The 15,668-nt window shown below is 37.9% G+C and overlaps 1 protein-coding gene across 1 annotated transcript in view; it reads left to right on the plus strand.

Moving 5' to 3' along the window:
- Nucleotides 1–15,434, plus strand: part of LOC102794889 (basement membrane-specific heparan sulfate proteoglycan core protein-like) — a 57,227-nt gene extending 41,793 nt beyond the window's left edge. Inside the window, exons 11-26 of the mRNA XM_087838307.1 lie at nt 2,429–2,710; nt 3,695–3,961; nt 7,167–7,418; nt 7,518–7,793; nt 7,942–8,241; nt 9,977–10,234; nt 11,366–11,614; nt 12,826–12,945; nt 13,105–13,120; nt 13,200–13,291; nt 13,690–13,740; nt 13,859–13,921; nt 14,055–14,114; nt 15,097–15,159; nt 15,240–15,302; nt 15,403–15,434. Coding sequence (XP_087694433.1) covers nt 2,429–2,710; nt 3,695–3,961; nt 7,167–7,418; nt 7,518–7,793; nt 7,942–8,241; nt 9,977–10,234; nt 11,366–11,614; nt 12,826–12,945; nt 13,105–13,120; nt 13,200–13,291; nt 13,690–13,740; nt 13,859–13,921; nt 14,055–14,114; nt 15,097–15,159; nt 15,240–15,302; nt 15,403–15,410 — 2,420 coding nt within the window. The 3' untranslated portion in view covers nt 15,411–15,434. The remainder of the gene's footprint in view (nt 1–2,428; nt 2,711–3,694; nt 3,962–7,166; nt 7,419–7,517; nt 7,794–7,941; nt 8,242–9,976; nt 10,235–11,365; nt 11,615–12,825; nt 12,946–13,104; nt 13,121–13,199; nt 13,292–13,689; nt 13,741–13,858; nt 13,922–14,054; nt 14,115–15,096; nt 15,160–15,239; nt 15,303–15,402) is intronic.
- Nucleotides 15,435–15,668: the final 234 nt, after the last annotated feature.

Here is a 15,668-nt window from a genome sequence, read left to right on the forward strand (position 1 = left end):
GTTGTTGCACATGTGGAGTTTTCATCACTGCAGCTCAGTGTCATGATGCAGATCTTTTGTTTGAGTATTTTTCTTTTTTCTTAATCCTCAAAGTTTCCATTTGACTACAATTTGGCCTCATTTTAGGAGAGACTGCTCTGCTACGTTAGCCTTTCTCTAACTGCTGGTATGTTTACTCATAACAGCAGTTTTTTTTTAATTTTACTTTGTTTATCTTTAATTTGCCAAATTAAATATCTTGAATTTTGGACAAAATAAGAATTTAATTTTACTCTGTATGAAGATTATTTTCTATAAAACTGAACTCAGATAAATGTTTTTACAAAGGTTTTTCTTTGCCAGGCTAGATTTGACTTTGTTGCCACATGTAGACTTTGTATTTCTGTTTTAAATGAATGAAACTTCTGAGCTGTAGACATTTTATACAACCATTCACACCTATGGGCAGTTTAGGATCACCAGTTAAACTATCTGCATGTTGTTGGACTGCAGGAGGAAGTCTTTAGACCCACACAGACACACACGGGGGGAACATGCACACACAAAGGCCTGGTGGATTTAAACCCAGGACCTTCTTGCTGTAATGCAACAGAGCTAACTGCCACGTTACCGCGTTGTCCCAGAAATGCTTTTTGGCATCTAAAAACAGATTTGCTGAATCTGACATCTCTTTATTATAATGGATTATGTTTAATATCCTTCTTACGTGAAGAAAACCTTACCTGCCTATGATGAACTCTTTCTGATCTTTATTAATCATTTGAGACAAAGTTATTTACAAACATGTTGCTGAAGGTTCACACAAAAACTTAAGATCACAGTTAAGCTTATGTTAGGAACAAAAGGACATCACTTCATTTGATGGAAGTGAAAATTATGAACTTACAGCAGGCTGAATTCAAAGATACCTCGAAAATCAAACTGTAAAATGATTTGGCAAATCTATTTTGCTGACATGTCAGTGAAGAAACTCAAAATGATATTCAGTACGGCCATCACATGCCGGCACTCAGACATTCAAAAGGCGAAGTTTCTTAAAAAAAAAAAAACAACTTCAGACAATTTATATTTGATTCAAATTCATAACCTGTTTAACTTTTCTTGTGTTGTAGCTCTGCAGCTCCAAGAAACAACATTTAGAATGATTTTGTGAGACTTTAAAAAACAGAAGCCTAGATGATCTTGTACTGTGATAAACATATAGCAGAGCATAAGAAACACAAACTCTTATAAAACACAAAACATAAACATTTCTCCTCTTTTCTTCAAACATGTGAAACCTCCCTTCAGTCTCTGATTCCCTTTATGTTAAAGCTATTTCACACCTGGTGAGGATCAGTCTGTCCACTGCAAACTATCAAAAGAAAAGAATTTCAAGCTTAACACGTAGCACTTGAAATTCTTATTGGTAAATTCTTTCTATATGTTGTTCCTAATGTGAGTGAATAATCCAGCTGTTAGCACAGTGAGTTTACAACACAAGGACACACATTCAACTGGTCAATATTGATAGATACTTTATTGATCCCACAAAGGAAATTGTTGTGTTAGAGCAGCATGATAAAAAGTGAAAATAGTAAAGTCAACAATAAACAACAAAGTGTGACAATAAAATAAAAGTCCCAGCAGTGCCTGGTGTGGGGTTTTACACTTTGGGACAGCGCAGGAATTTTTATATTTACAGGGAAAAAGAAAAGTAAAAATAAAGTTTGTTAAAAACAGTGAAATGCAAATTACATTAATAAATAATATGTTTGGGATTTTATGCCTGACCTGTCACCGAATGAAGAGTTATTACAGCTTTATAGAGGGCAGTAGAAATGATTTATTGAAGTGTTTTTTATGGCAGCGTGGTTGAATCAGTCTGAGAAAGAGGGAGCTCTGGTGCCTCTGAAGTGTGGCCCCCCAGGAGACAACAGCAAACTAGACGCACTTGTTACCACAGACTGGTGGAAAACCTCCTACATCTTGCTCCACACATTAAAGCATCTGAGCTTTCTTAGAAACTACGATCTCAGGTTATTCAGATGGATAACAGCCAACTGACAACTCTGGATTATATGTTCATACATGTAGAAATAAGTAAATAGTGGGATATTTGACTATAAAAAGTATTTATACAATGTCAAATCTGAGAAACTGAAGTGTTTACATAATATTGTGTCTTTATGTGTTGATGTTCAGTCTCACGGTTTATATTTGTGCACACCTGGTTGTTTCCAGTCACTCTGCTGGTAGATTCTAAATATCAGCAAATTACCAGGTTTAATCTGTTTTTATTAAACTTGTTAATATTGATTTTCTGTCAAAATGTCACTAGGAAGAAAAATGTGATTACCACTAACAAGAGCAATAAAAACCAAGACAGCTTCAATGATCATTTTATATTTCTATAAGTCTGCTGATGTGATATTTTTTATTTGAACAGATCCTCCTAAGCCCACTGTGACCCTGCAGCCATCCTGGCCTCAGATATACAGCGGTGAGATATACAGAGATACCACAGTCACTGTGAGATGTGAGGTTCAGGGAGGTGAAGGAGCTCAGTGGACGTATGAATGGAGAGGAGGCCAGAAAAACATAGGTGAAACATCCAGTGTATATACAATCAACAGAGTTACTGAGTCTGATGGTGGAGGATACAGCTGCCGGGGCAGAAGAAGCTCTTCCTGGACAGAGTGGAGTGACATCACCTCATTGAGAGTAACAGGTGAGTTGGACATATTTCACATATTTTAATTTATACTGAACAATGTTTCATCAACTCAACCAAACATTTTGTCTTTCAACAGCACTGTAGGTTTATTTTGTGTTTAGGATCAAAAGCAGTTTAAAATATATTTTAATGTCATTATAAAGATATTTAATAATCACTCAGTGAAACATCTGGAAAATATTTTGTTATTTTGATAGAAGATTTCAGTCCAAATGTAATAATCCCAGTCGCTCCCATCTTGACCTCATGGCTGCACATGTGGAGTTTATCACTGCAGATCAGTTACTTCCTTTGTTTTTAGCATTTTTACATTAATTCCTCAACGTTTCAGGTTTGACTACAATATAACCTCATTTTATTAGAGACTGTTCTGCTACATTACAGGTTACACTTAGATTCTTTCCTGTAATTGCTGTTAATGGCATTTATTTATTTTAATTAATGAAAAATAAAGGTGTTCATGAGTGTCATAATATGTTTAATGATACTACAGCTAGAAGAACCTCCAGTGTAGAAAACATGCATTAGTGGATCAGTGGTTTAAGGTTCAGTTCATGGGAAATCAGTGAGAGCCACAAGAACCTGTTTGTTATACAATAACTACAAGTGTGACACACTCCAATGTCCCAAATCAGCAACTGCACCAGTTTCACATGATGACCTCATCAGAACCTTTAGAAAACATTTCTCACATAATTTCTTCCAGTCTTCTTAATCTGCTGTCAACTCATGAAAAATAATCTGTAATTTTAAGAATCTGAACAAAAGATAATAAAATGTAAATACTTTGCACAGTTATTAATACATTTTACTAAAAATGTTGTGTTACAGTTTGAATTTGTTATGTTGTGACTTTGTTTTAAAGTTTAAACTGTTTGTCTGTGAATCAGCTGTTTTGCAGTGACTCTACTCTTATGTTATAAACAGCAGAGTTTTTATGTTTCTCTTCTTCTAATTGGATCATTCTTATGTAAACAGTTCCCATTAAGCCCACTGTGACCCTGCAGCCACCCTGGACTCAGATATACAGCGGTGAGACAGTCACTGTGAGATGTGAGATTCAGGGAGGAGAAGGAGCTCAGTGGACGTATGAATGGAGACGAGACCAGGTTAACATACCTGAAACATCCAATGAATACAGAATCAGCAGTGCTACTCAGTCTGACAGTGGAGGATACAGCTGCCAGGGCAGAAGGGGCTATGTTTTAACATACTCGAGTGAAACCATCACACTGACTGTATCATGTAAGTTGCAGATGTTTCATCCAGATTATCTGTTTCATCAAAATCAGTGAAAACTCTTGTTTTTCTTGCAGCTTTGTAGCTGTTTCTTTTGTGCTCTTCAGCAAAATATTTTGCTTTTATTCTGATAACAAAAAAACGTGAAGAGAACAAAACATATCAGAGTAACTTCTCTGCTGTGCAGCTCTAATACATGTGTGCAGAACAAATGCTGAACCTGTTTCAGCTGCTCCACCACATCCACTAAGAACAACAGTTACATCCAATATTTTCTCTTCTGTATTTGTATTTTTTTTTATTACTACCTGTTGCACCAACATATGATGCAGTTACTTCAGTTGTTTTTAGCATGTTGTCTATTGTTGAAATGATCTTAGAGGTTTCAGGTTTTAGTTAAAGAGTCTGGTCTCATGACAAACACACACTGCATCTTTTTCACTTAATGAACTCTGAACTGCAGACGACAATATGGCCTCATTTTATTGGACGCTGGTCTGTGTTGGTATGTTATTAATTCAGATTAATGATATTAATAATAAGATATCTTTCACACTCTACTGAAGGATTTTAATTTTAATCAAATTCACAGTAATCTGTCATCTAAAGTCCACCCAAAATGAGACACTGACAACGACTTAAAGGGAAAAAGTGATTTGAGTGTTTATATTGCTCAGAAATATAGACATCAACAAAAAACATTTAAATCATTTCAAACATGTAGTTCACCTCAATGATTTGACCTTCAACAATGTTCGATACAGCACTTTAAGTGTATCAAGTACACTGTCCATTTCAGTTGAGCGCACTTATTATTCATTATTTGGTAAGTGTTCAACGTTTTTCGGGTTGTCTTTAGTCACAGTTCCTCCTTCCTGATGCATCAGTTTATGTTAAGTGGTATCAGGTCTGACCCAAAAAATAAGGTTGCAACATAAACTGTCCTGAGATCTCAGTAAAAACATGAATCCTTTATAAAAATAAAAAAAAAGTGGCCTTCAGATTGAGAGCGTCCTTTGTAGACATCTCCAATTCAATTCAATTCAATTCAATTTTATTTATATAGCGCCAAATCACAACAAAAGTCACCTCAAGACGCTTCATAGGTACAGAGAAAAACCCAACAATCATATGACCCCCTATGAGCGAGCACTTTGGCGACAGTGGGAAGGAAAAACTCCCTTTTAACAGGAAGAAACCTCCAGCAGAACCAGGCTCGGGTTGGGGTGAGAGAAGGAAAACAGGATGAAAGACATGCTGTGGAAGAGAGACAGAGGTTAAGAACAGATATGATTCAATGCAGAGAGGTCTATTAACACATACTGAGTGAGAAAGGTGACTGGAAAGGAAAAACTCAATCTCCAGTGGCATCCAGTCCTTAGATGGTACCGCTTGGTCCTTGGTAAAATACATATGTTTACCGACTAATTTTCCCGGTATGCCATTTGTATAAATTTTAAAAAGTAAAATTAAATTCCTTTAAGTGTTATCTTGTCTTTACATATCACACATCTATACAGTTCTTACTGGCCAATAACAATATATCAAAGAAAAAAATACATTTCAGTGCAAATCAAATGTCCATGAACAGTGTCTCACATGGTGTGTTAGCTCAAACCTCACATGCAAGCGCATTAGCCCAGGGAGCACATGTGGGAACGCTAGCATACTTTTCACAGGGCTAACACATCTAAGAAATCACTAACAGCTTCTACAATCACATTTCCAGCAAAACATCATATCCTGACTGTATTTATAACTTGGAAACTGGACTGTGAATCACAATTCAATTTGCATAATTCGAGACTCACCAGGATATTCTTCACACAATACATTAACTCTGTAGCTCAACACGTTACAGGATTGAAAGTTCCACAACAGCTTTGTGCATCTACAAAACAAAATCACTGCTCAAAACAAAGTTTCATGGAGCTCTTCACAGACTCACACTCTGTCACAGTCTGGTGTGGAATCAGTTCTTGGGTTAAGTCCTCTGTGTGTCGCAGTAACAGAGATTATGGGGGAGTCATATCACAGTTCAGAAGTGTGAGTCAGTTTCCTGATCTCTGGAATATGAGTTGATCCAGCAGGAACAGAAAATTTCAGTGGAGGTTCAGATCTCCTAGGCATGGATCACCATCGAGGTTCAACAGTCTCAGATTTCAGTTCACTGAAGTCTTATTCCAGCATTCCTAACAGCTCAGCTGGACATCGCATCCAAACTGCTCCCTGTAATGGCAGCGGTGACGTTCACCGTGCTTACTAATGTGACCGAAAGACATCTGTTATTAATTTAGAGTAATGATATTTAATGAGTATAGAAATTACTCATAATCATCTCACAGACATAACATTATGTGCAGCTACTTTCAGTGCCATTGATATTTATTTAGAGTTTTTTCTCTAATTGATCTTTCTGAGTTAGCTTCAGTAAATTCTTCCTCCAAACCATCGATATGTCTTTTAAAACCCATTCTGACACATCTGTGCACATCAGCAGGAAATGTCAGCTTCCACAGCAAAAGAATATGAAACACACTTACTACGTCTCATCTTAGCTATCAGAGGCTTTAACATCAGATTTAGTAAAGAACAAGCACATAGCATGCTAACTGACACCAAAGCAAACCAACTGTGACTCACAAAATCCTCATTCAAACTCCATCAAACAGATTTTATCCACAAGGACTGAAGTTGGACACCATCACTGTCAAAGAGTGGAAATAAAAATCTGTTCACAACTTGCTTTGTTGTTGAACCTCTTCCCCTCACTCAGGTTTCTCCTGCTCGCTGTGGTTACACTGATTGGCTGTCACTGGTACATTTGACAAGGAACAATACACCAAAAACAAAAATAGATAATAACACCAATGAAATTATAACTGCTCACACTCATTTAGGAACAATTCTCAAATGTGCAAAACACAATCAGATCATATTAACTTGGGTTACTTTCTCATTACTGATCGATGAACTCAGTCATGCTTCAAATTAATGATAGTGAATGAACTATGCATCTATTAGTTGTAAATACACATAAAAAATCATGGTGCTGATCAAAACAGTATTTCAGAGTATTTTGTGTGACACAGCTTGTTATTGCTTCACCATTAAGGTTTCCTGATATTTGATCATTTACATATTTCCATCTTTAAATTGTTCTGATTCAGTCATTTTTACTTTTATGTTCTTGTTCTAAACTGAACTGCAGCGAAACCAAAGGCTGAACTGAGAGCTGATAGGACAGCTGTTCCAGTAGGGGGCAGTGTGACCCTGACCTGCTCTGTGAGCCCATCATCATCATCATCTGGATGGAAATACTACTGGTACAGAGATGGGAAATCTTCTGAACCTGTGAGAAATGAACAAATCTCAGAGGGAGGACGCTACTGGTGCAGAGGAGGAAGAGGAGAACCAGTTTACTACACAGAGTGGAGCAAGTCAGTTTGGATTGACACAACTGGTGCGTTTAAATGCAACTTCCCACAAAGTACTACATCTGATGGCAATTGAACCTTTTGTCTTTCATGTGTTTTTATTGTACTTTGTTGAACATTAACAGTGTCAAACAGGCCTGTTGTGACTCTGTATCCAAACTGGTCTGAGATATACAGAGGAGAGACGATCACTGTCAGATGTGAGATCCATGGAGGAGACACTGAGTGGGATTATGAGTGGGAAACAAACAGCACCATAAAACCTCCAAATAAAAATGAATACAGGATTAGATCTGCTTCATCATCCAACAGTGGAAACTATCGCTGTAAGGGCAGAATGAAAAGTTCACAGCATGAAACAACAGAGTGGAGTGATTCAGTCACACTGACAGTTTCTGACAGTAAGTCATATTTGCTTTAAGCTGTTTGAACACTTTGTAAAATGTGTTTCTGTTCATATAGACTGAGATTATTATTCTTTGTATGAACTGAGCTCACTGTTCAGAGACTGTACTACATGTTCACTGAGAGAAAATCTTTGTTGAACAGATGAACCCCGTCCTGTCCTCACTGTGTCTCCATCATGGCTGAGTCCTGGAGCCTCAGTAACTCTGAACTGTGAGGTTGAACATCTGTCTGCAGGATGGAGCTTCTACTGGTATAAAGCTGTTCCTGATCTATCAGAGAAATCCTCCAGTTATGAGCTGCTACCTGATGGCAGTGGGACTGCAAACAACTCCTACATCATTCATGGACAGACACACACAGCAGGATATGTGTGCAGAGCTGGAAGAGGAGACCCAGAGTATCACACTGATCACAGTCAACCAAAGTTTGTCTGGTCTGCAGGTCAGTTTGTTTCTCTGTCCTTTCAATAAGCTCATGTTAGGTCATCATTTTTATTCACCAAGATTTAGACCATTAAAATCGCATCTCCATGACAACCACTGATGTCTGTGTACATTAAAACTCCACAAAAGAAGAACTGAACTGAATATTTTCATTTCTCTCTGTGATCAAACCAAACTGAATTTCCTTGTTTCCCTCTTTTCTTATTTTTCAGTTTTATTTAATGTGATAATGTGAAAAACAAAAGACATCTATGATGCTTTAAATGTTTTCTATTTGAATACTTTTACTTTTATACTTAAACTCGTGTTACTGTTTGTACTGATTATTTTTACTTAGTGCACAGACAGGATTTGCACAGTTAAGACTCTTTGTTTAGTGCTCAGGTAGGTGTTCAGATAAAAAAGTCAAATATAGCTAATAAAGAAACAAAGATGTCAGCAGGCAGGTTAACAGCTCTGACAAATACAAGACAAACACTGACTACAGATGGACGCTAGAAGAAGATATATACTTCAGAGGTTTTTAGTTTTGGTCCTGCTGCTGCAAAATATCTCACTGTAGAAGGAATCTGTGAAACAGACAATATCACAGAATTATGACAGAAACATTACAGCAAATGGCTGAAGTGTGTTCAGAGTGATCTGTATCAGGTGGATGATGCTGAGAGTGATGACTCAAAGCTCATGATGTCACATGACGTGTACCAAGCTCTACATGAGCTGCCAGCAGATAAAGCATGTGGGTTAGATAATCTTAAACATGTCAGTATTCGGCTCCTTTGTTTTCCATTGATTTGACTGTCTGTGTGATTCAGGGCTTGTTGTCAGACTCAGTGTTGTCTGTTCTATTAGTGCTGATCAGGGTTAAAGCTGGTAAAGTCCTGATAATTATATGTCTTTAACCTCAGTCAGTATGATATGAAAAGTTTTAGAAAGAATTCTGCTGACAGATTAAACATGTTCTTTAACTCCACTGAAAACCAGCTTGGCTTTAAATCTAAACATGGCACTGATTTGTGTTTATATTGAAGGAAACTGTAAACAAATGTTGAGGAAATAACTCATCAGTTTATGTTTCATTGATGCCTTTGAAGCTTTTGATGGTCCATCCATCCATCCATCCATTCGCTTCCGCTTATCCTTTTCAGGGTCGCGGGGGGCGCTGGAGCCTATCCCAGCTGTCATAGGGCGAGAGGCGGGGTACACCCTGGACAGGTCGCCAGTCTGTCGCAGGGCCAACACACAGGGACAGACAACCATTCGCACTCACATTCACTCGCACATTCACACCTAGTGACAATTTGGATTATCCAATTAACCTATCCCCACAAGCTGCATGTCTTTGGACGGTGGGAGGAAGCCGGAGTACCCGGAGAGAACCCACGCAAACACGGGGAGAACATGCAAACTCCACACAGAAAGACCCCGGCCTGATGTTGGAATTGAACTCAGGACCTTCTTGCTGTGCGGCAACAGTGCTAACCACCGTGCCACCATGCTGCCCATGCTTTTGATGGTGTAAAAGTTAATTGTTAGTCTTAGTCAAAGAGGGGATCAAAAATCATGAGAGTAATGGTTTACTGGTGTGCCAGTTTGAAGTAAAATGGGGTGATAGCATTTCAGTCCTGTTTGGGGTGAGCTCAAACAAAGTTCAAACAAAGGAATATTTTCACTGTGATATTTTGAATCCTAACATCTGTGAGCTTTGTCTCTTCACTGCATGTTGTTTCCAGATGTTCATTCAGCAGCGTCTCTCACAGTGAGTCCTGACAGAGTGCAACACTTCACCTCTGACTCTGTCTCACTGACCTGTGAGGGAAACTTCACTGAGTGGAGAGTGAGGAAGTTCTCTGAGGACGACCGACTCTCTGACTGTAGCAGAATGACTGGATCCACATGTAACATCTACACATCAAAGTCAGATACTGGAGTGTACTGGTGTGAGTCTGGATCAGGAGAGTTCAGCAGTGCAGTCAACATCACTGTACAGAGTATGTTATTATACATTTACTTCTTGGATCTGAATGATTTAGACGTCACATGAACATTTGTCTCAGCTTTGCTGTATGTGAAGTAATTCTATGTGGCAAAACAAACAAAACTGAGACAATTTTAGACAAAAAAATCATCAAAATATTCTCTGTTGTTGGGCTCATTTCACTCGATCTTTTCCTAATCACGTTTGTAAAAACTTGCACATAGTAATTTTATATTTTCTCTGTCAGAATAAAACTCTAAAGAACTCAACATCTCTGTCATCAGATTAGATGAACTTTTATTGTCTCCATTCAGAAAAATTCAGGCAAACACGTGATGCAAAATAACACAAATATACAAACATTTACAATTTCACCTATAACCATTAAATGATGTCACTGTTAATAGTTTGACTCCTGCAGGGAGGATGAAGGGAGCATCCAAACTATATTTCCAGTCCTCTTAATCAAATTTTGAATTTGGGATCTTAGTTTGACAGAAAGTTTTCAAAACCATGTAGTGATACCATATACCAACAGATTCAACAGTCTCTATATAGAATAGTAACATGATGCATTTATTTACTCCATGGACGCTCAGCCTTCTAAAAAATGCAAATGGTGACTACATGAATGATCCACATGATGAACCCACTGTAACTGAACATCTAAACATGAAATATTGTCACTAGTTCAATATTGTCTCCAGTCATTAAAACCAGGCTCTCAGAAAATCTCTCTGAAGTCAGGTCTGCATGTAGATCATGAGACACGACTCACAGCTTTTTCTCAAAGGTGGGCGATCGTGGCTCAAGAGTTGGGCGTTTGTCTTGTAATCGGAAGGTTGCTGGTTTGAGCCCCGGCTCCGACAGTCTCGGTCGTTGTGTCCTTGGGCAAGACACTTCACCCGTTGCCTACTGGTGGTCAGAGGGCCCGGTGGTGCCAGTGTCCAGCAACCTCGCCTCTGTCAGTGCGCCCCAGGGCGGCTGTGGCTACAATGTAGCTTGCCATTACCAGTGTGTGAATGTGGATAATTGTGTATAGTGTAAAGAGCTTTTGCGGTCCTTAGGAGCGCTATACAAATACAATTACCCAAGGTTTGCATCAGCTGGTGTGACTGAAACAATGTTTGTTTTGTTTTCACAGATGATGGTAATGGTCCTATCCTGGTGAGTCCTGTTCATCCTGTGACTGAGGGAGCTTCTGTTAGTCTGAGCTGCAGTTTGAAAACACAAAAAATACTTTCCAATGTGTTTTTCTATCACAATGACAAACTTCTTCAAAATGATCCCCGAGGGGAGCTGAAGATCTCTGCAGTGTCAAAGTCTGATGAAGGTTTCTACAAGTGTCAGTACTCAGGAAGAGAGTCAGCACAGAGCTGGATGTCAGTTAAAGGTGAGCAGGATCAAAACATCTGATGGATTTTAATGGATTTCATACTTGAGAAAAAACATCATATTATCTCTTTTAATGTTTTGAAGCCACCTGGGTCTATTTAGTCAGAACTTTATAAAACTATTATGTAATATCTCTAAATTGTCAGGTTTAATATCGTTGTGATTCAGGACTCAAGTGATGGACTCAGGTGAAAACAGCAGAGGATGTAATGAGTGAAAGTTTCTTTATTCAAACAAAGGATAATTCATTTAACACAACAGATTGTGAGTTTTGACTCAGTCAACAAGAACAAAACATAAATGAACCTAAACTTAAGGACTGAGTCGTACAAAAACATCTTAACTGAGGTGAGAGAGACAGGCCAGAGGAGCGGACATAACAGCGTGAGGGCGGCAGATCTGTGGGAGAGGAGAGAGCAGTTAGGGCAGGAAATCTGAGGGAATGTGACAAGACAGAGAGTGTTCATAAAGTGGCTGCAACAATGCCTTATTGGAGTCCAGACTAGCTGGGGGTAAAGGATGAGGCAGAGGTCTGTGGAAACTGCTGAAGGGTGGGCAGGCAGACAAGTGAGGAAGAGGCTCAGAGGGGGGCAGCAGTGGTGGTGAATAGGGGGGTAATGATCCAAGGTGGCAGGCGTCTGACTGGAGGTGAATGATGGCATGAAAATGAATCTTGAAGCAGGAAGAAACTGAAACAAGGGGAAAATCTGTTAGCATACAAATCTTATTTTCCTAGAAAGGATCCCAGCAGACCTGCCTGGTTACCTCACTGACGAGCTGCAGTCATGTTAACTATCCATTAACATTTGGCTTACAGCCACCGAGGTCTTCAAGGTCAACTTTATGACTAAAAAAAATCCTTATAACATAGAAACTATGATTCTTACAAAGTTGCTGTGTATTGTCAACATATAGAAAATACTGTATAAAGATTTTAGATATCATGTTACGTTTGACCTCTGACCTCACTTTTACTTTTCACATCTGCCCTTGTTGTCATGTTGAAACAAATCTGTCTTTGGACTTATTTTTACTGAACTACAAACTTCTGACAGTAAAAATAAAACTAACAAATAAAAAAAACACAAATACAATACTGTCCCCTTAAGTAAATACTGTCAACAGAGTGAGCTGCCTTAGCAAAGATTGGTGCTCTCAGAGTTCTTCTTTTATACTTTATTAATAATTAATTATTGTTTGTTGTTACAGTAACTGTGTCAGGAGCTGACAGCTCTTCATCTCCTGTGTGGTTGATTGTTGGACTGGTTTGTGGAGTCTCTCTCATTATTATTCTCCTGCTCTTGTTGTATCGCTGCAGACAGTCCAAGTGTAAGAGCCTCTTCTTTTCATGCTGTATTACAGAGTTTATTTACTACATACACTTTAATTATTCACACATATACATGTATTCTGATCTCATGACACAAAATATCAGTGGAACAATTTATACATGACAAACATGTGTAATAACATTTGTCTCTTTCACAGATTCCTGCTTCACCAGGTTGGTAAAATACTTTTTAATATTATTTTAAACAAACATCAGTTACTTTTGAGTTTATTGTGTTTATTTCCTGTTTTAGGTTGATCCAGTCTGAGAGTCACAGTCCGGGCTCCTCCACAAATCATGGAGTCAACCAGAATGAAACTCATGAGTACGACTCTGTTCATCCTGGTCAGTATTTAAACCATTTAAACAATATTATCATTATTAATATGGACTTTTCATTCAGTCTTCATTAACATGAACAGTTTTTAGGTTCGATTTGTGTTCAGCAGTTTTTCAAAGAACATTTATCAAAATCCAGTTGGACAAACATCCAAACAGCCAAATGACACATGAACATAAAATGAGAAATAAACAGGATTTTACAACCTGATTGTGTCTTTAAGTCGACTGAAAGAATCCAATGTTGTTGTTTCATATCATAACAACACAAACAGTAACAACATTATAGGATCGTAGTTTGAAAATATCTTATAGTCCTGGTTTTGATAAAAACAGAAATATTTAATCTCTTCTTTATGTTTTTATTAAAATGATTAATGTGACCCTGGTTCGTCTTTTTTTAGGTACCAATCACATCTATGACTCAGTTACGCCGGTTGAAGACAACAGAAATGGTGCAGTATATGTGTTGAAAAACACAGAGAATTTAGAGAAGAAATTTACTTTTGATTTAATAAAATTATTTCCATGTGAAATGTTTACAATCCTGTAACTAAAATATGAACATTTCAGGATCAGATGACCATCAAGATGTCACATACGCTCTTATTGAACTTAAAAACTTTGAAAAGAAGAGTAAGTACATAAAACATGTGCCGTTTAAAATTAATAAATGTAAATGTAATGTAAGAATGCAATAAATAAACATTTTAAAAAAAATTAAGAGTTAGTTATTTCCTTATGTCAAATACTCTGATCATCTTCACAGGGAAACATCATGAACCAGAGCAGAGTGCTGTTTACTCTGAGGTGAAGACGGGAGCTACAGGTACAGTCACAACAGTCTCATTCAGTGTTTGTACTGAAATGTGTCATTTCATTATGTTGCAGCTAATTATAGGTCAACATGGAGTTTAATTATTCACTTACCAAGCTGAGCTGCTACACATCAGCAGAGTTAATCTGCAGTCATTTAGGTTTATGGTGGGTTAGTCATTAAATCAGGTGTATTTGTTTAACATGATGTGTTGTTGTGTTGTTGTGGTCATTCAAAGCACTCAAACACAGACACACTGGAGAACAAATTTATTGAGTGATTCAGAAAACACAGCAGGTCAGAAGTTTTGCAAAGAACTCAAAACAACTTCTTCCACAGTTTGAGTTCAGTCTCTTCATCAGATCACAGGTTAATCTCTAATCTAAGGGTTGCCTTTGATCAAAGAAAAAAGTCCACTTTTCAGCTGGATTTACTGAATCACAGCATCCATAGATTCTGAACTAGACCACTGATCACAAAACCAAACACCATCAAATAAAACACATAATCTGAGTGTGCTCGATCACTGGAGGCACAGCAGAGCACTGTTTAAGCTGTTTTTTTTATACAGGAAAGTATTGGATGTGCCAATACAATGGAAATGTGTGTGTGTGGAATACATGTAGGGCCTATAAAATATTAATAAGGGATAAAAGAAGGGAGTGATGCAGACGAGCACATGAGTATAAACGGAGCTGTTTGGGAAGGTTCGAGGTTCTTTATGTAGTTTGCTAAAGATGAGTAATATCGTAAGAAAGCACAGTGGAGTTCACAGTCAAAAGTGTCAGTTGCCCAATCACTGTGGACTTATGAACTGAAATGATCATTTTTGTCTCTCAAAAGAGTTGGAAGACTTTGTACCGTGTTACTGCTTCCTCATTTGGACTTTTAAATCAGGCTTGATCTGCAGAGTTTAAATCCACCTCTACGTCCAACAGCTCTGTGTCCTATATCTGCTGAGCAAATGTATCCTGAGCTCTGACTTCTCTCTTAGAGGACAGTCTGATGTATGCTGAGGTCAAACACCCCAAAAAAGAAAAAGCCAAGAAGAAAGCAGGTAAACAAAGTCTGCCATCACCTCCAGTGAATGTTGTTCAACATGTTTATCTGGTCTTAAAATCGTCTTTCCACTCACAGGAAAATCAAGTCCTGCAGCTGATGCAGCAGTTTATTCTGAAGTCACATTAGGAAGCTTTCCTGGTAATTATGCTGCCATGCAGGATGAGTTATTCTTCAAGTTATTAAATGGCGAACATCCTGTAACTTGGACATTTGTGTTCTTTGTGTGTTTGTCTTACAGGTCAGTGAGGAGAGCTGCAGCAGCAAAGCCAAAAAGAAGCTTTTAATGAATCCATTGTTGCTGCTCTGCTGCCCAAATATCAGACACACTTAGTCTTTAGTTTTAATGATATTGAATAATAACATGATAACTGTCTTTTAGCATAAAGCACACAGAGATGTGTCCTGTTTCAGAGTCATGCTCTTTATATTTAGCTGCTATTTTTATTCATTGTTGAGCTTTTGTATAAAACTTTGAATGTATCCTGTTCCACAGAGAAAAAAGTC

The sequence above is a fragment of the Neolamprologus brichardi genome, chromosome 3, assembly GCF_056152115.1.
Source record: "Neolamprologus brichardi isolate AB-2024 chromosome 3, ASM5615211v1, whole genome shotgun sequence".
NCBI lineage: Eukaryota > Metazoa > Chordata > Actinopteri > Cichliformes > Cichlidae > Neolamprologus > Neolamprologus brichardi.